The 20,869-nt window shown below is 39.0% G+C and overlaps 1 protein-coding gene across 3 annotated transcripts in view; it reads left to right on the top strand.

The window, feature by feature from the left end:
- SESN3 (sestrin 3) overlaps nucleotides 1-20,869 on the top strand; it is a 73,969-nt gene that overhangs the window by 31,101 nt on the left and 21,999 nt on the right. For all 3 annotated transcript variants that reach the window (XM_059413101.1, XM_059413121.1, XM_059413111.1), the window contains exons 2-4: nucleotides 12,962-13,027; nucleotides 15,742-15,939; nucleotides 17,403-17,585. In XM_059413101.1, the coding sequence (XP_059269084.1) occupies nucleotides 12,962-13,027; nucleotides 15,742-15,939; nucleotides 17,403-17,585 (447 nt within the window). The remainder of the gene's footprint in view (nucleotides 1-12,961; nucleotides 13,028-15,741; nucleotides 15,940-17,402; nucleotides 17,586-20,869) is intronic.

Below are 20,869 nucleotides of genomic sequence, written 5' to 3'. Positions count from 1 at the left end.
AATTCAAAGCAGGTCTTGGGAATTGGTAGGAGTTGAGGGGAGACCAAAGAAGATGATACTTGAGCCAGGTCTTAAAGGGGGAATGGGTAGAATTTCAATAGACATCAAAAAGGCAAGGCAGAGTCTCAGGAAGCTCTGGTTAAATATATCTAAGTTCCACAGAATACAGAAAAGACCTGTTGTATTAGAACTACTGATTTTTAGGGGCACCTGGGTGGCTCAGTCAGCTAAGCGTCTGCCTCTGGCTCAGGTTATGATCTCAGGCTCTGGGATTGAGTCCCGGGGTGGACTCCCTCAGCTAGCAGTGGGAGGAATGCCCTCTCCTTCTGCCCCTCCTGACCACCCCCCCCCCCCAGCTCTCTTTCTCTCTCTCTGTCTCAAATAAAGAAATAAAATCTTTTAAAAGAACTATCAACTTTTAATTTATAGGTGAAACTAACTTGATAGATTTATGCTACTTTGTGGCATTACATGGAAAGTGGAACAGGATATGTGTTCTTTACTGCTTGCCTCTGGATGGCCTTGGACATGAACATGATTTTAGATTTACTTCCAATTTAAAGGATTAGCTTGTAATATGATACTACTCAAGTAATTTAAGACTGTCCCAGCTCCATATTTTATTTTGTTTTATTTTATTTTAAGAGAGAGAGATTGAGAATCCCAAGTAGGCTTCACACCCAACGTGGAACCCGATGGTGTGGCGCTCAATCTTAAAACCCTGAGATCATGACCAGAGCAGAAATCAAGAGTTGGGTGCTTAGCTGGCTGAGCCACCCAGACGCCTCTCCCATATTTGCTTTTAATATTCCTACCTTTATAAGTTGGTGTCAGTCTGTGGTTGTACAGGGTGCTAGTGGTCCTTTTGTTTTTACAAGTTTGCTATTTCATAGTCTGTATAAAAACAGAAAAACTTGCCTGCACTTTGCACGGAGTTCACCATGAGTTCTAATGAGTAAAATTTAAGAGATTTTTGTTACTAGCCAGGGGAAAGCTCATTTAGAAATTCAGCTATACTGCAGTGCAAGTTTAACTCATTAGCTCCCCTTTGCCATATGGATATGTTTAATTATTTTATTGATGGGATGAGGCCCATTCATCTTTGTGTACTTGACTGCAGCTGCTATAGCAACTATTATTACTGATTTCTGCTCGATAATAGTCTTACTTAGTAGGTGAATTTATGTATCTTTAGGCCGACTGTTGGTAAAACACATTTACCAAATGGTTCCTACAAAACGGCACACCAAGGTTTTTTGTTTTTTTAATGAGAGTTGCTTAATCTTGATGCCTCATTTCTTGGAACTAATTTTTTGAAAAATGAAATGGAAAAAAAAATCCTGTTATTCAAATGATCATTACCTAAAACTTTAAAAAATGGACCAGATGTTTATCTCACACTGTAGTCTGTATTAAGTTGAAATGCTCAAAGATGGACAAGGCACTATGCAGGACCACCAGGAGCTGACGGCTTAGCAGGGGAGTGAGAAGGTAAAGAAATCACTAAAATACACTGGATGGGGGCGCCTGAGTGGTTCAGTTAGCTAGTTAAGCATCTGGCTTTGTCTCAGGTCATGGTCTCAGGGTCCTGGGATCAAGCCCCATGTTGGGCTCCCTGCCCAGAGAGTAGCCTGTGTCTCCCTTTCCCTCCACCCCTCCCCGCCAATAAATATATAAAGTCTTTACAAAAAAATACATTGGATAAGTGCATTGCTTTTAGTGGAAGTGTTTTGAGATTTCAAGGTAAAATTTTAGCCAGTATGTGTTCGTAAGGAATCGCTGAAATTCAAAGTTAACAAGGTGTTTGCATGTTCTTCCAGTGACTCTGGCCGGGTTCGAGCTGTTGTTGGTAGAGGGACTTGGTAGGCTTCATTTTACTAGGTATGTAAAAAGGAGTCCACTCCTGGTCTCAGGCCCTGGAAATGAGGCAGGGTCTCCCACCTGTGAAGGGGACTTTTGAGCGCTTTTTGGAGTGTCAGTGCATCTCTGCCACGCGCTTTGATGCCTGGCGGGGCTCCTGACATCAGTGGTTCTTTGCACACCCTAGCTCCAAGTCATAGGAGAGATTTTGGCAGGATTTGAAAGGTTTCCATCCTTGGTGCTCTTGCCATTTTCCGCTACCAGATCTTTTCTCACAAAATGACTTTGGATCTCAGTTATTATATCATGCAGGTCAACACATATTTTAATCTAGTGTAGGAGAAGTCACAACTTTGTTAAATTGTCTTTTAGGCCATTTAGGTGGTGGGAACACAACGTATATTCCAGATCATTACAGAAATTTAAATTTGAGTTTACTGTAAAATTACCAGTCTGTTACAATTAATCTTAGAGCCTTTAGGTAGTGATAAGAGTTTTTAATCTCCTTGTTCCTTTCCATTTGCCCTTTTCCTCTGAAATATGCAATGTCATCAATTTCTCTAAACCCAGGCTTTATCCCTGAAATCGTCTGCCAAGGAACAAAAAGATGGCATCAGCATTACCTAATAGCCTGTCCATCTCTGCCCTTCCTGCAGTAGTTTGTGCCAAACACCTGTAAAGAGTAGAAGGAGACTCAACAACTGAAACGTACTGTTCGTATTGATCATTGCAGTTGGCTTTCTTGTAGTCACAAATTAAAATTTTTGCTTGGGCCATGTGTTACATAGGCAGGATGCTTTGTCATTGTTGTATGTTAAAAAAAAAAAAAGAGTTAAAAAATGAAGGTATTAAAGTGCCTTCTTGGGATTTACTTACTTACTTATTTATTATTTTGTTTTAAATAAGTTCTATACCCAATGTGGGGCTTGAACTTGCGACCCTGAGATTAAGAGTCACAGGGTCTCTACCAACTGAACCAGCCAAGCGCCCCCTCAGGCTATCTTTAAAAGCTATGGGATCAGTGTGCACTCTGGAGTCAGATTTCTGTTTTGCCATGATTTTTACATGTTAAGATTTTAAAAACCTCTCTTAAGTGTCTCTGTGTCAAGTTAATGATACATATTACTCAATATATTCTCTCCTAAAGAGATAAATTCATACATAGTTTTTACATTTTAATAAATGGGATGTGCATGTGTTTTGCTTTCCTGTGATAAACTGGTGAGATAAGTGAAAATGAAATTTAATAATTTTAAAGTATTTAGGAGCAGGAAGTTATAGCACTTAATTCTGCAGGGTAATCAGCTTTTTAGGGCTACATATTTTGTTGATTACCTCTAAAAACTCATAATTTTAAGAATTCCTGACTTCCAAGTGTCTGAAATTGATTTATATAAAGTTATCTGGAAAATTGCTTAGCTGTTACATGTCAAAAGAAGCCATTTTCTAAATGTAATTAATCTTCATCCTTACAGTGTTTTGTTTTCTAGCAGATAATGACTTAATAGGCATAATCTCCACTGATGAATTTCACACATAACTTCTTTCAGCTATAATAACATCCCTGAAAAATGAAACTTTCCTCATGGTAGCATTCTTGACCTTACAACCCTTGTAAGACAATCTTAGAACACATAGAACTGACAGAGTCTCGGTTCCTATTTTATACCTAGTTTTCTTTTCTTGATTGAAATTATGGAATTTTATGGAAAAAATTTAAATAAATCCTGTGACTACTGTCTAAGACATTTGAAAACAAAGCCTACTTAGATTTACTATTGTTTAAAGTTTCTTAAAATTCTCTGTGCCCTTTTATTTTTTAACACAAAAGTCAGCATTTTAGAGATGTTCTTTTTACATAGTGATTTGAACATTGTCATCAAATTGAGATTCCGAAGAATGGTATCTTCCAACTTTACTGCCATTGTAGTTGTTGGTTTTCCAGTTTTAATATGCAAATCAATTTTTATTTTATTTCTATAGTTACTTTTTTTAAAAAGAGTTATTTAGTTATTAGAGAGAGAAAGCATGAGTGGTGGGCCCCAGGGAGGGGCAGAGAGAGGGGGAGAGAGAATCTCAAGCAGGCTCCCTGCTGAGCATAGAGCCCAACATAGGCCTCAATCCCCGGACCCTGAGATCATGACCTGAGCCAAAATCAACTGACTGAGCCACCTGTGCCCCTACAGTTACTTTAATACATGTTTATTATGTTTTTGTTCATTCCTGAAATTTTAACCATTTTGTATCTTTGCATCATCCCAGCTGCCAAAATCAGGACTAAGTGATGCTATGGAGCAATGCTGTACCACAGACACTTGGGCGATGATTAGAAAAATCCTAGATTTGCATTGTGCAAATCTCAGTAGCCACCTGTGACTGTTGTACACTCCCAAAGGTCAGGAATGCAATTTGGGTGCTGCATTTTTTAACTTTATTTAAAGTTAACTTAAATGGAAATAGCCACATGTGACTATTGTAATAGATAATGCAGCTAAAAAAAACTTGAGAGCTAGCCTTGGGAATTTAGATTTTCTTTTTTTTTTTTTTTTAATGACTTGGATTTATTTTTTTTATTTTTTTTTTAAGATTTTATTTATTTATTTGACAGAGAGAAATTACAAGTACACTGAGAGGCAGGCAGAGAGAGAGAGAAGGAAGCAGGCTCCCTGCTGAGCAGAGAGCCCGATGCGGGACTCGATCCCAGGACCCTGAGATCATGTCCTGAGCCGAAGGCAGCGGCTTTACCCACTGAGCCACCCAGGCGCCCCGGGAATTTAGATTTTCTTTAACTTTTTTTTTTCTTTTCTTTCTTTTTTTTTTCTTTTTTTTTTTTTTTCTTAAGTAATCTCTGCACCGTACGTGGGGCTTTTTCTCACAACCCCGAGATCAAGAGTCACATGCTCCACCAACTGAGCCGGCCAGGCGCCCTGGGATTTTAGACTTTCACAGAAACAAAACAAGGCCATTGTACAAGAATCGCTGGTATGATCAAAGCCATTTGCTTCTGCAGAATAAGATATCAGCTTTATACTTAAAAAGAGGAAAATAGGGTGGGGTTATTCCTCAAAATTAGTGCGGCTGCAGGTGACTTTCACTTCTAGAACAACCCTTGAGTTCTATTAGAGCAGCGTCTGTTGAGAAAATAGAGCTATACTTATTTGGGGTGTTTGGTCTTGTTTTACATCAGGGAAAACTGGCAGAAAGAAAACTAAAACTAAGACCTCATTTTGAATTATGCATTGCATTTTTTATGTGTTATCTTCTCAAAGCCTCCCCACAAGAGGGAAAGCTAAGATGCTGAATTGACATTATTCTCAGTTGCGAAGGGAAAGTATTTCTCAATTCTTATGGCTGAGGAGGGTCTGTGGAGAGGATGATTTAAAGAGTGAGTGGGGAAAAGGCAGTTAACAGCATTTGGCAAATGTTTGAACACAGGCTCCTACGATGAGGAGTCAAAGCTAACTATCCATTGGAACCAAGGCTACTGCTATGTGTGGTGACTTTACAACTCAATCAGGAAAGTGAGAAGGGACAGTGGGTTTGATGTAGAAGATTTTTTTTTTAAGATTTCATTTATTTATTTGAGAGAGTGTACAAGTGGGGTGAGGGGCAGAGGGAGAAGGAGAAGCAGGACCCTCCCGTTCTCTCCCTCCATGCTCAGCAGGGAGCCCCACTTGTGGCTTGATCCCAAGGCCCTGAGATGATGACTTGAAGTCAGACACCCCAGAAGAATGGTTCAAACATGTTGATTTTAAGGTGCAAAAATTACAAACAGATGAAGTCAACAGCAGCTCAGAATGCTCCACAGCCAGACTGCAGGGCCAGGAAGAGCTAGCTCTGAGCTAGAGAAAAGGATTCAGGAGTCAGTTGCCTGGCTTGCTCATTTTCAGTTCACATGCCCTTTTTTCCCTGCTTTCCACCCCCTACCGCCCACCTCCCGGTACAGGGACTGTCACAAAACCCAGTAAATTTGGTTTTATGGAAAGAAGATGTAAACCCTAGAAAAGAATGCTGACTTGAGAGAATGAATAGTAATGAAAGAAATGCCAGGGATGTCCAGGGAAAGTGCACGAGTGGTCAAGGACTCCGTAGGATGGGTGCTCCAGTGTGAGAGAGGCAACCAAGAGTGGAGTTGCGCAGGAGACAGATCTGAATGGTGCGAGGAAGCAAGAAGGCTGGTGATTAGGTAAGGAGCATCTCAGCTGGGATCTAAAGAGAGTGCTGACATAAAAAGCACAAAGTAGCAGTTGCCAAGGGTTGGGGGGTGAGGAAAATGTGTTGTCATTCAATGGGTATAAGGTTTCAGTTACGCAAGATAAGAAAGTCCTAGACATCTGTTGTACAACACTGTCCTTACAGTGAGCAATTCTGTACTATACATTTGACTTGTCAACGTGGCAGATCTCATGGTGTGTTTTTTTACCATAGTTTTCTAAAAGGGAGAGAAAGGTTTTATTTTTCTGGAGACTGTTCTAAGAGCAGAAATTGAGACAAGGATTCTTGGAACTGGCTGATTGTTTGTTCGTTTTTCCTGAATTACCCTTATCTGGATTCACTCTTAATTTGGTTGAGAGCATTTCTGCAATGACATTAAAATGCTTGGTTATAGGATGGAGTAGTTGTGATCATCAAATCAATCAAATCAATAAATGAAATCATTTATCATTTCAAAAAGCCATTAAAATGCCAAAGATGTGTTTTTGGTTTGTTTGTTTGTTTGTTTTAATTTAGATGAAGACTGGAGAGCAGTGCTATTTGGTAGAACTTTATGCATCGCTGCAGGGGAATGTCGGCACTGTCCTTTATGTTATGTTAGCCATGGATGTATGAGGTGGTTGAGCACATGAAATGTGACTAGCATGGTTGAGGAACTGTACTTTTAGCTTTAATTTTAATTAATTTAAATGTCATCACATGTGACTGATGGCCACTGTACAAAGCAACATAGGCCGAGAGACTTCAGAAAAGTTAATCAGGGTGTGAATGAGGTAGCAACTTGGTCCTGGGCATTTTGGATTTGAAATAAAAGCTGAGGAAAAAAAAAAAATAAATACAATTATAAAAAGAATAAAAATTTAAAAAGCTGAGGAAAGGTGTCACAGGGTATTACAGGAGACCAGAGCTTCAGCTAAGGGTTTGAAGATGAATCTTTGGGATATGGTGCCATCCTCTTTCTTTTGGGTTTGACTTTATCAACTTTCAAAACAGACAGAAAGTAGGTGGGCTGAGGGGTATGGTACTTAGAAAAATGAGTTCACAGTAGAATTTATGAGCTGCCATGATCATTTTTTCAATTTTGTTTTTCACCTTCTTATAAATATACAAAGCAGCCAACTGAGCCAGTTAAAATATTAGTTAGCCAGCTAACTAAAATCCTCACCAGAAAAGAAGCAGGAACTAGCTGATCATTTCAGTAGTGGTGCCATTTAAAAAACGTAACCAAAGAAAGATATATGATGGCAAAACTTATAAATGATGTTAGTTTTCAAGGGCACCAGGGTGGTTCCGTTGGTTAAGCATCTGGTTCTTGGTTTCCACTCAGGTCATGGTCTCAGGGTCATGAGATCGAGCCCCACCCCAGGCTCCATGCTCACTGCAGATTTTGCTTGTCCCTCTCTCTCTGCTCCTCCCCATGCTCGCACGCGCTCTCTCTCTCTCTCTCAAATAAATAAAAATCTTTTTTTTTAAAAATGACGTTAGTTTTCCCTTCCCTTCAGTGTTTAAGCAGCTCTCTTAGTCAGCCCACATCATCTCTCCCCGGGGCTATTGCAGTAACTGCCCAACTGGGGAGTTTCTGTTAGTTGGTTTCTGTTAGTTTGTGTTAGTCCCAGGTTCAGGGGCTGCATCACCCCCAGATTGTATTATTTAAAAAAAAACAACTATTATTTAAAATATTGTATTGTTATTAATTATATTACACATCTCAATGTAAGAAATTTTACCTCAGATATCATGAAAAGTTTCAATCACATTTTTGGATGCTGTTTTTCACTTTTGAAGTGAATGAGTTAAGTGGGCGTTCTCTCAGCTGATGAACCGTAACCATTTTATTACCATAAAATTGGTAAAAGATTTTTGCTAGCACCTTTGCGGTTTCCAACAAGAACTTTAAGGCTATTTGACCTAAAGCTCAGGAAATCCACATCGGGGAATTCTTCTAAAGAACCTATCCTGAATACCACAGTCTGCCCTCAAACCTCTTTATACAAAGATCCTCATCATAGCATTATTTATAATAGTGAAAACTGGACATAACTTTAATGTTCAGCCAAAGGGGGATGACTAGGCAAGTGGTAATTGTTAAAATGATCTCTTCCTTCATCACCGTGGGTATACATCTGCTCTGGGCTCTGTCATATGCCGCGTGGTTGGCGGTAGGCATTTCTGTCAGGTTAATCCTTATTTGTGTCTGGCGCGTTGTAGATTCTCAATGTTTGCTGACTAAATGAGCAAACGAATGTTTACACAAATGAAATTGAGTCTCTGTTGCTTCTTATCAGTTGGTCAAACGAAGAGATGTTATGTTCTTTGAAGTGCAACAGTGGGAAGTTCCATTTGTAATGAAGACTTATTTCAGATTTAAACATCTTCTGTTCCAGAAAATACTACGGTAGACAGAATAACAATTTCAAGCATGTAATGGTAAATTCAGTTGATAAATGTCTCAAAGCTGATTTTTACAAACAAATCATATTAGTAATAAATCATTCTTTGTCTCCCAAAGTCCCTTCATAGACTTTGGGTTTTTCTCTCCCTGTCTTTTCTCTGAATTTTATGTATTTTTTATAAATATAAACAAAAAAGCCCACTTACCTTTCCATTGGCATTTTTTCTCCTCAAACCTGTGGTAGGTCCTCACAATCAGTTTCTCTTAACTGCTCTATTCATTTGAAATGATTCATCATCAAGGAAATTGCTTTTCACATAGGACTGCATTAGGCTGTATTACAGAGAGAGTATTTGAAATGTTTCCTATAACTCACAGCAGCGAGCAGAGAGAAGAAATCTGTTATTTTCTTTTAAATTATTTCTCTGGGTAAACCTGGATTTGGGTTGTTTTAGACAGGAAATGCCGATATTAGAATTTCTAAATCACTCCTTTTTACATGGAGTCTTCTAGTATTTTTGACCAGTAGGTTAAGATATATTTGTCATCACTTTATAAATACAACCTAAATGCCTGGTCCTTTCTGAAACCTGAGCCAGTTTAGGTTATCATTACTCAATATATTTATTCTGATAGAATTCTGAAAATTGATGGAGGTTGTGTGCCATGCTTATGGGGGCAGGGACCCTCCCTCTTTTGCTTGCTCTCTATCCTCTGAGTCTGTCACAGTACCTGATCAGATTCTCAAAAAAAAATCACTGAACGCTTGGGCTGTCTCCTTTTGTCCATTGGTTTTGTGACTGCTGTTCATTGAAGTAAGGGGTTGGGGGTTGCCTGGGTGGCTCAGTCATTAAGCGGCTGCCTTTGGCTTAGGTCATGATCCCAGGGTCCTGGGAACTAAAAGCCCCACATGAGGCTCCCTGCTCAGCGGGAAGCCTGCTTCTCCCTCTCCTACTCCCCCAGCTTGTGTTCCCTCTCTGGCTGTGTCTCTGTCAAATAAATAAATAAAAATCTTTGAAAAATAAAAGCAGTGGATTAGAATAACTATTTTGTGTTTGGTAGGCTCTTTGATTTTAAGGAACAAAAAAGACTCCAATTACCTTATGGAGAGAGAAAGAGGGGAGGATGGAAGGGAGGAAAAGACTCGGGAGAGCCTGTGATTAGACTTGACTTCGTTGGTGACCCTATAGAAACGCTAGTGCTTTTCCCTTTAGCAGCAGACACGTGTTAATGCATCTTTATTGTGTTCTCTGCCTCTGTTTCTGAGTGCTATGTTGTTGCACTTCTTGTTGTCAGGGTCCATTACTTGCATATACCTCCAGTAACTCTAGAATCTTAACCCGTCCAACAAATTGCCCTCAGTTGTGTTTGGGCAGAACTTCTACATCAAAGCACCCATAGGCGGCAGATCTCTTTCTATGCTGATTTGTCTGATCTGCTCTGGACAAGAGACAAGGTCACATGAAATAGATATTGCCAACATTGGATAAGGAACCATTTACAGTCACTTCCTCGGTGTGGAAGTTACCTGAGGAGGGCTTGGTAGCACCTAAAGCTTAATGCACTCTTTTCCAGGAGACTCTGTTCTCATGTTCTTCAATTTCCCACACAGTCTTTATAATCTTTGCAACCCATGGCCGAGTCCCTATTTTGTTTTTATTGAAGTTTAACTGGCATACATTATACTAGTTTCAGGTGTACCACATAATGATTCGACATTTGTATACACTCCAAAATGATCACCCCTTTAAGCCGAGTTATCATCTGTCACCCCACACAGTGACACATTTTTTGGTCTTGTGTTGAGAACCTTTAAGATTTATTTTCTTAGTAACTTTCAGATTTGCTATGTAATATTACTGACTGTAGTTACCACGCTGTATATCACATCCCTGTGACTTGCTGATTTTATAACTGGAAGTTAGTACCTCTTTACCCCCTTCACCAGTCTGCCCACCTCTCCACCCTTCTCCCCTCTGGCAACCACCAACCTACTTTCCCTATCTGGAGGTTTGGTTTGGTTTTGTGTGTTCATTTGTTTCATCATTTGGTTCCGTATGTAAGTGAAATCACTCCATATTTATCTTTCTCTAACTTACGTCACTTAAACTAATACCCTCAAGGTCTGTCTGTGTTGTCGCAAATGGAAGGATTTCTTTGTCTTTCATGTCTGAGGAGTAATCCATTGTGTGTGTACAGTATACCGCATCTTCTTTATCCATTCATCCATACCTTGATTATTGTAAATAATGCTGCAATAAACATAGAGGTGTATATATTTTTTTCTAATTAGTGTTTTCATTTTCTTCAGATAAACACCCAGAAGTAGAGTGGTTGGATCATAGGGTAGTTCTGTTTTTAATTTTTTGAGGACCTTGCATCCTGTCTTCCACAGTGGCTGCCCCAGTTTGTATTCCCTCCATCAGGGCACTGGGGTTCTTTTTTCTCCACATCATCATCAACACTTGTTGTTTCTCGCATTTTTGAGTTTAGCCATTCTGATAGGTGTGAGATGATATCTCATTGTTGTTTTGATTTGCATTTCCCTGATGATGAGTGGTGTTGAGCATCTTGTCATGTATCCACTGGTCATCTGAATGTCTTCTCTGGAAAAATGTCTATTCAGGTCCTCTGCGCATTTTTTAAATTGAACTTTTGTTTTTGCTTTTGAATTATGTGAGTCTGTTATGTATTTTGGATATTAACCTTTTATCAGGTACATGATCTACAAATATCTTTTCCCATTCAGTAGGTTGCCTTATTATTTCGTTGATGGTTTCCTCCGCTGTGCAGAAGCTTCTTAGTCTGATGTAGTCCCACCTGTTTATTTTTGCTTTTGTTGCCTTTGGCTTTGGAGTCGGATCCAAAAAAAATACCACTGAGAGCAATGTCAAGGAGCTTACCGCCAATGTTTTCTTTTAGGAGTTATATGGTTTTTGGTCTTACATCCAAGTCTTAAATCCATTTTGAGCCAATTTTTGTGTATGGTGTAAGCATAGTCCCTGTTTTTATGTTACAGTTTTAGAGGGCTTCTTTTTTAGAACTTCAGAATATTACTTACAGTATAGAAAATTAAGTAGCCATGACTCCTCTCTCTCTCCTCCTGGCTAAGAAGGACTTCAGAGCCCTGAGAGCCTCTCTCTGACTATTCCAGCTTTCCAACATGCCTGCAGAGAAGGAAGTTATTACCTGATTGGAATGTTTGCAGCTTTATAGATATCACACTTAAATGGGGTTATTAATATATTTTTAATTTAAAAAATTAACAAAAAAATAAAAACTTCAAATAAATCAAAACTTAGAATACCACTGGCAATCTCCCAGTTAGTCCTCAATAGAATAGCAAGTGGGCCAATATGGATTGCTAAGTTCTCCATTTCTTACTTTGAGTTAACCCCTACTTCTCCAAGTTTTACATTTTTCTTACTTAAAGCTTCAAAACTTTTCTATTTTATTGTGGAAAAAGAACCCCACAGGTCAGGTTATTTCCTTGGGGAATTGCATGGAATCCTCTGATTTCAACCTTTCCTGGAGCTTCCAGATTGAGGTCTAACAGTGCAGTAGTATACTGTTAGATATTCTTTTATTATGGAGATCGACACTTTCAGTCACGCCAACTATGGGCTAAAAATCTCAGGGCTGTAGAAGATGACTGAGGGAAATGAAATTTTGGACTGAGGTAGGCACTTGCCCCATTATCCTTTTTTTTTTTTTCTCGTTTTTATTTTAATTCCAGTTAGTTAATATGCAGTGTTTAAATTAATTTCAGGTGTACAATATGGTGATTCACCAATTCTGTCCACTTGCTCATCCAAGTGCTCTCCTTCATCCCCATCCCCTACCTCACCCATCCCCCCACCCGCCTCTCCCTAGTGACCATCAGTTTGCTCCCTACAGCTGAGAGTCTGGTTCTTGATTCATCTCTCCCTCTCTCGTTTTTTTCCCTTTGCATGTTTGTTTTGTTTCTTAAATTTCACATATGAGTGAAATCATATGGTGTTTGTCTTCCTCTGAGTGACTTATTTAGCTTAGCATTATACTCTCTGACTCCATTCATGTTGTTGCAAATGGCAAGATTTCATTCTTTTTGTGGCGGAATAATATCCTCTTGTATATATATACTATACCCTCTTTATCCATTTATGAATCAGTGGATACTGGGCGGCTTCCGTATGTTGGCTATTGTAAATAATGCTGCTTTAAACATAGGGAATCATGTATCCTTTTGCATTAGTGTTCTTGTGTTCTTTGGGTAAATAGCTAATCATGTGATTGCTGGATCATAAGTTCAGTTTTTAACTTTTGAGGAACTTGCCCCATTATCTTATTCACACATTAGCCCTGTGGATTTTCTGTGATCTGAGACCTGTCCCTTATTTTGATTTTATGTTATATTTATTCAGTTTGTTTCAGTACCTCAGCAATTTATTTGCACCAATTTAACTTTAATTAGAATGTCATCATTAACACATAAAACTTTTCTTTTGAAAACAGGATAAAAGAATCAGAGTATCTCAGCCCTTGACAAGAGGACCAAGTGCCTTTATTCCAGAGAAGGAAGTAAGTTTATCTGTCCTAAAATACATTAAGTGTGATACGAAAAAAATAACTGGATTATATCAAAGAATATCTCCATTTTTAATATGGGAGTAAACCTGTGTTTTGCTTTTTGTTCCTTATTTCTGTTTCAGAGAACCACAGAGATACTTTCTTTTGAACTTCACTTAAAAGTTTATGTGTTTAGTAATCTGCCATCTTATTTTAGAGTTAGAGTTAGAGTTCTGCAAGGTTAGAAAAAAGTGAATTTTACCATATTTGATTTCAAATATAACTTTTCTGAACAAAGCTACTAATAGTAATAAAGTTTCTTTTAAAACAAAGTTTAATATTAACCCAAAGGTTTTAGGTTTTTAAATATCCACTGTTTCATGGTGATTATAGGTTTCATAAATGTTAAAAAAATATATTCTGAGTTGAAAAAAATGAGTTTCCCAACTAAGCCTATTAAGCAGAATATCATTAGTCGTTACTAATTTAATGACATTAGTCGTTACATTGTATGTAATGTAATGGCATTACATCATTAGTCCTTACTCTTTTATTTGTTTATTTTGGTTCTAAGAAGTCTCTTGGAGAGAATGTCAATTCAGTCTGTACAGTATGTACCTTTAGTTGGGGGGGCGGGAGGCAAGATGGTAATTTCAAGAAGGAGAGGTCGTAAAATGAACAATCAAGAGAAGAATTGTGCCTTTTTGTGGGTATACGTCCTTATGAAAGATCACAGCAAAGTGCCCGACATCCTAGATTCCTAGATGCCTCTCAGATAGATACTTGAGCTAAGAAAAGTTTAAGAATCACTAAACTGGAGAGGTTTTCTCTGCTAGAAGGAGTTATTGCCTTATTGAATACAATTGTATATCCTGATTCACTACTTCAAAGACATTTATCTTAAAGCACCAGCATTATTCCTATATTGTTCTGAAAGCAGTCAACAAAGATACACAGAGCATCTGTTATGTGCTAGGCATTGTCTTAAAAGAAGGGATGAATAAAATTTGAAAAATACATGCCAGGCCGTTGCCAGAGTCAGTAGTCCTACATCTTCATTTTGCTTTTTGAGTGACCTTACCATCTGAATGGAAAGGTTAAAGGGATGTTAACAATCATGTTAACATGAGAAACATGTTAACAAGTTAACATTGGGAACTCCGTCTCTAGCTGATGTAGATGGGACCAGTCGTTACAGAAAGGGCTGTGTTTGTGCCCATCCAGCACAGGGATCTTGGTGGAGTGATTACCTCATTTACATAAAGACTTCCTGAAACAGTCTTTTTCACACTATATATTGAAGGTAAGGTGGTTTGCAGAAGCCACCGATGTTCTTAGGACCTCCTGCATTTGTTTACGCCTTTGGCATTGCTTAAACAAAAGAAACGCTGCTGTAGAAGACAAAACAAAATTAACAAATATTCTATGTTTAATTACATGTGGTTAATCCAGAGCTTATTGTTTTTAACATCACTTGGTCCCTGTAGTTGACAAAATGGGGGAAATGAGCAAATGAAAGTGTACTTGGCTTTATAACTAGCTGAACTGAAATTGCTTTTTTACGCCATTGTAATTAACATTTCCTCACAGTTCACACTTTCCAAACATTCTATTTCCTTTGGGATTACGTCTTCCTCGGTCAATAGTGCCTTTGTATAATTTGTACTTATTTTTCAGAAGAGACTGTGAAGCCAGCCTTAAAGAGTAAACAGAGTTTCTAATAACAGTATGGATCTCTGGGAAGACCAGTAGTCTGGACTTTAGAAAATCTGGATTCTAGACCAGGCCCTGTGGTTAACTAGGTGCATGAGCTCGAATTTAATTTTGAATCTGAAATAAGAAATGTATTCTTAAGTCTAGAATTCTAATTCTAAAATATCATTAAATAATGAACCAGTCCTAGAAATATTCATCTCATGTCCATTAATTCCCACAGAGCTGGGTCCTTCTACAAGGTGCTAATAAGCTCTTAACACCTTCAGACCCAATTCTTGGTGTGATGCCCAAGCTGTCACTGTGTATAAAGCTACATATAATAATCTATTTTTGAGAAGGCTCTTTTGAGTCCCTGGGATAGAGGATGTCCATTTTAATAACCAACCTTGTTTTTAACAATTAATACAATAGGCTGAAAATAGGAATCACAGTATTCTAGTGTCCTTATTAATTTTTCAATTAACACTTTCCTACAAATTATCGTGTTTTCCTTTGTCCCTAAAAAGATTTCAGAAAGCTTTTTATTTTATGTTGAACAAAAACAAGTGCAAGATCAGACTGAAACTCTTGTCTTAAGACAATGTGATTAAATATCTTCGTAGGCCGTTGGGATAAAATTGTAACTGTGGGAATCGAATACCACCGCTTCCCGCTCCACTAGTTGGCGTGATAATGGCCAAGCAAGTGGGCCCTGGAAACTGTGCCTTCCGCGCCTGGCAGAGCAGATGGAAGCTGCTTTTCTCCAAGTTCAGAGCTGTGTGTTTGATGATTTGACATTTGTTGTTTAATAAATTGCGGTCCCAGAGCCAAAAACGAGCGGTGCTTTTTCCTTTCTTTTTTTTTTTTTTTTTTTTTAATTTTTTTTATTTCCGGCGCCGGTATGAGCAACTGTGTAATTTCGGGGCCTGTTCCTACCCAGAGAACATTCGCTTGCTTCCAGAGTGGCACCATGTGTGTAAACAAAAGATCCATTGCTTCTCAGTACTCATTGTGTGCTTCTCCATCACCAGGTTGTCCAAGCGAACACGGTGGATGAGCGCACGAACTTTCTTGTGGAAGAGTACTCGACTTCCGGCCGCCTGGACAACATCACGCAGGTCATGAGTTTGCACACTCAGTACCTGGAGTCTTTCCTGCGGAGCCAGTTCTACATGCTGCGCATGGATGGCCCCCTTCCTCTACCACACAGGCACTACATCGCGATAATGGTGCGCCCGCTTCCCGGCTGCCTGCGCTCCCTCCACACCGCCCTGCTCGTCCCTTCTCCCCGCTCCTAGTGTGTGTATGTTTGTGTGTGTAGAGCTCAGTACCCTTTTCTAGAAATAAAACTTGAAGAAGCCTGTGGTCTTTAGGATACCGTGTGTCTGGGATGCATTTGGAATGCTTGACAAGCCTTAAAGGTTCAGTTTCTCCTTGAATTTTCAGTTTATTCACCTACGGTTGATGATGCTAGTAGGGTCCAAGGGACTATCCCTAAGATCCCACAGGTCGTGTTTTGCCTCTTGATGCCTTGTTTTTTATTATTAATATAAAACAGGTTGGTTGTGACATCTGATTTAGTCATTTTCTATTTGAAGAATGTTACTGATTTGGCCAGAGGAGAGGAGAGTATCCATTAGCACCAATGGGGGAAAAATTCTTAAATGAGTCATAACCCCACTAAATATAGTACTTGGTACAAACTAGTGAACTAGTTAATGTTTTAGTGGGGGTGAGGAGAGAACTATAAATCGGGATGAGAAAGGTAGAAAGGAACAGTGTCACAGGTGGACTATTCCTGGAGAAGAAGACAGAGGACCTGGTCCCAGTGCCCTGTGTTGGGGTGGTTTAGGAGAAGCTGGCAGTCAGCAGGTTCATTTTTCCCAACTTTGATTAGATTATCTTGTTTATGCTCTCATCAAAGTTTTAAACAAGAAAAGGGCAGCGCTCTGTGTTTCTTCACGGATGAACACGACTGAGACTGTAATTCCAGCTTACAGATTTGACCACAGCGAGTTCCCAGGCAGCCTTAGAATGATCATAAACTAAGAGATAAGCAAGATATGGAAAATACAATGAAGAAACAATACAGTTTTCCTGAGAAGCAGGCCTAGGGAAAGGAGCGGTGAAAAGTCTGCTTTGCAAGGATTTCCCAGACTCCCAGTGTCAAGACTGGTTTGACTGCACGGGCAGGAAGGTGTCAGCGAACTTGTCTTATCTCAGTGGGTGAAGTGCCCAGATAAGACTGAAATCACAGTTATCTTCAAGGGGGTAAGAGGAGCACCCAAATTAGCGTGTGTTCTGAATGGGTAGAATACAAGTTAGTGAGATTTTATTGTTTTAAATAGAACGTAGTTTATGTCATTTACCATCATGAAATGGACGTGTATGTTCTTGATATAACCAGGAAGTGCATTTGAGGTTAATCCTCACCCACCTCTGGTTGAGGAGGTAATTGCCTACCTGGGACAGTTATTTGCTTGTACAAATATTGACTATGTGTACTGGTTCAAGAATCTATGGTGTATTGTGATAGAAGTTGGAGGAGGAGGAGGAATCTGTAAGAAAAGAATTATTGGTTATTAAAATTATTAAACTCCAAATCAATTATCATTATTATGATTGGTTTAGAACTAGTAGAATGCGACATGTACCACGATTGCTGTATCAACAGAGTCTTCTTGTGTTTTAGGCTGCAGCTAGACATCAGTGTTCCTACCTAATAAACATGCACGTGGATGAATTTTTAAAGACAGGAGGTATTGCTGAGTGGTTGAATGGTTTGGAATATGTGCCGCAAAGACTGAAAAATCTTAATGAAATTAACAAGCTGCTCGCACACCGACCCTGGCTGATCACAAAAGAGCACATTCAGGTACTGAGTGCTGTTTGGAAATGAAAAAGAGGTTTGCTCATGATTCTGGCTGAGAGTTCATTTTTCTTTTCTTTCTTTTCCTTTTTTTTTTCCCCCTTTTTCCTTTCTTTCTTTCTTTCTTTTTTTTTTATTAAGACTTAATTTTAAAATACTTGCATATTAGAAACTTACAACATAGGCTCTCAGTATATAGAAAAGATAAATGTAGAAAGTCTGTGGGTTAAATTTAAGTACCAATGGATATTCCTCTTAAGGTAATCAATAATGAGCTACCCAGGTGCCTTAGTGAGTGGCCATGAGAAAAGTTGATTTCTGTTTTCAAGCAGGAGGTAGACGAAATAAACCACACAATGGACTCCCTGGGTTCTCACACCCCTGACCTTGAGTAAATTAACTTCTGTGGACCTCAGTAGCTCCCCCCTTTATAACATGAGGGGCCTAGATTAAATGAGTTCCAGGCTCTTTTCTAGTTACAACATTTCATAATTTTAAGATCTGCAAATTACAGTTTTGCAAATAAAAAGCGATGTGCCAACTGGTGTGAACACTTCAGTGCCTTTAGAAGCTAGCGCTTAGATGAGAAACAGAGTTGCAACTGACTAGAATACTTGCAGATGGAAAGGGGCTTCCGTCAAAGGCACACAGAGTGAGGCCTTGGCACTGTGCTTGGCACTGGGTCACTATTCAATACATAGGTATTTAAATTCCCTGCTTCTAATGAGTAGACATGTCTTTGGTTTTGTTGATCCTCTCGGTTAGACTACATTTTTGTTAGTTATTTGCCCAGTTAAACCAAACTGAGCTTTTGTCAGTCTCTCTACTCTTAGAAATTGAGTTACCTGTCTAGGAATATATGAAACATAACATTTCCCTCAGCTTTATGTTCTGACTTGACAAGATGTTACTTAGATAGAAGAATTGATCCTTATTTTTATGTCCTATGTTCATTACTTTGTGCCATGTTCTTTGGTGGGTCCAAAAAGGTGGGCCCTGCCCTTCAGCATTCTTGGAATCTAGGGGAAGAAAGAGGGAGAGAGAATGACAATAAACACAGCATAGTGATATATGAAGGTATGAACAGAAAGAATCAGGAAGTTGCATGAAAGAGGTAACATTTGAGATAGGTCTTGAAGAGTAAGTGGGAATTTTCAAGGAGAGGTGGGTGAGGGGGTGGGAGGGGGACTTCTGAAACATTGTGTGTTGGAAAAGTAACTAATGGCTTCAGGTTACAGTAGGGAAGGTTATGTGAGGTGTGGGGGTAGGAGATGGGAAGAATGGGGAGCATGTCCTTATGACACAGTGAGTACTGTATTAAAGAATTTATGTTTTATTCTCAGAAACCTATGTTCTTCAGAGTTATATTACCTTACTTCAGGGGACGCAGAAGGCAATCCTTCAAAATGTTGGAAAATTATTTGTGTGTGTGCACCCACGTGTATTCATACCTTAATAAATTTATCTGTATATTTTACAATATTAGTATTACAGTACATGTGTATGACTCATCTATATAAAATGTTGTATTTTATAAGTGTTTATTTATAAATAAATGTACATACTCTCAGAGGTTGGAGCCCCCAGCTGTTACTGTTAGAAGTATACGTGATCAAGGGGCAGTGGGTGGCTCAGTCGGTTAAGTGTCCAACTCTCGATTTGGTCTCAGGTCATGACCTCAGGGTCCTGGGATCACGCCCCATGTAGGACTCCACACTCAGCACAGAGTCTGCTTGGGATTCTCTCTCTCCCTCTCCCTTTGCCCCTCCCCCTGCTTGTGTCCCACCCCCCTCTCTCTCTAAAATAAAATAAAATCTTAAAAAAAAAGAAGTAGTAGTATATGTGATCAAAAGATTTCGGAGATGAGTATGATGAAGAATTAGGAGTCATCAGAGGTTTTTGAGCTGAGTTGTAATATGGGAGTCAATCATAAAGCAATTGCAGTAGTCGACGTGAGAGATGTTTTTTTTTTTTTAAAGCCAAAGGAGAGACCAGACTGTATGTAAGCATTCTGCATGAAAAGAGACAGGACATGTTAACTAGCAGAATGTGAAAATGGAGGAGAGGGGAAGGACAGGAGAATAAGTAAGGTTTCTACCTTCCTGACTGGGAGAAGGCATGAGCAGGACAGCACACTCTGGGCTGAAAGCAGAATACTGTTAACTCTGGATAGTGACGTCCAGTTACTAAAGGAAATACAGGTCTGTAACTCAAGATAAAGGATAGATTAGAAAGGAGGCTTAAGTGGGTAGAAGAATAAATGAAACAAGATGGGATTGGGAGGGAGACAAACCATAAGTGACTCTTAATCTCACAAAACAAACTGAGGGTGGGGGGGGGGGGGGGGTTGGGGAGAGGGGGGTGGGATTATGGACATTGGGGAGGGTATGTGATTTGGTGAGTGCTGTGAAGTGTGTAAACCTGGTGATTCACAGACCTGTACCCCTGGGGATAAAAATATATGTTTATAAAAAATAAAAAATTAAAAAAAAAAAATGAAGTCTTTATAACCATTAAAAAGAAAAAAAAAAAAAAAGAAATAGGATCAGATAGCTATTGGCAGTAGGCAAAGGTCAAGTTGAAGGAATAAATGATCCATCTGGGGTCAAATAGAGCAAGCCAACATTTGGAGACAAGCAGAAGAAGTGGACTGAGAGGAAGACAGGGAAATGTGCATCTCAGGGGAGAAAGGGTGCAAAAAAAATTTAGTGGAACTGCTGAAGTCAAGGGAGATTAATTTCAAGAAAGGAGGAAGTAAGGAAAACATAAATCCTGCAGAGATCCAATAGGATAACTACTAAAAAGAAATACTTAGATTTGGCCATTGGGAGTCATACCTGACCTTGGCAAAAGTTGTTTTCAGGAGGCTGCTTAAAAAAGAGAAGAAATTATAATGAATTAAAGAAACAGAAATGAATGCGAGATGAGAAATTCGAGGTGATGAGTTCTGGCTGTCTATCCTTTCGGTTTCATACTCTTCGAAAGACTGACAGAGGCATTGTAAATTCTACCTGTTTTTTGGAAAAGGCTCTTTGGCAGTATTATGAAAAGTCCGTAAAATATGATTGCCCTCCAAATCCCATTAGGAATTAAAGATGTTATTTATAGCATAGATATAGCAAGGAATGAAGGTGCTATTTATAATAGCAAATAAACAGAAAAAAAAACTTAGAAGCAGTTTGAATATCTAACAGTAAAAAAATGGAGAAACAGCTGTCTACATCCTTTTCTATGCAGTATAAAGGCCATGCTCAGTCTAAGACATTGTAGCCTTATGAGAAAAGAACATG

Source organism: Mustela nigripes, chromosome 1 (genome assembly GCF_022355385.1).
Source record: "Mustela nigripes isolate SB6536 chromosome 1, MUSNIG.SB6536, whole genome shotgun sequence".
NCBI lineage: Eukaryota > Metazoa > Chordata > Mammalia > Carnivora > Mustelidae > Mustela > Mustela nigripes.
The sequence above is the reverse complement of the archived record's forward strand: the minus strand, read 5'-3'. Positions and strand labels throughout refer to the sequence as shown.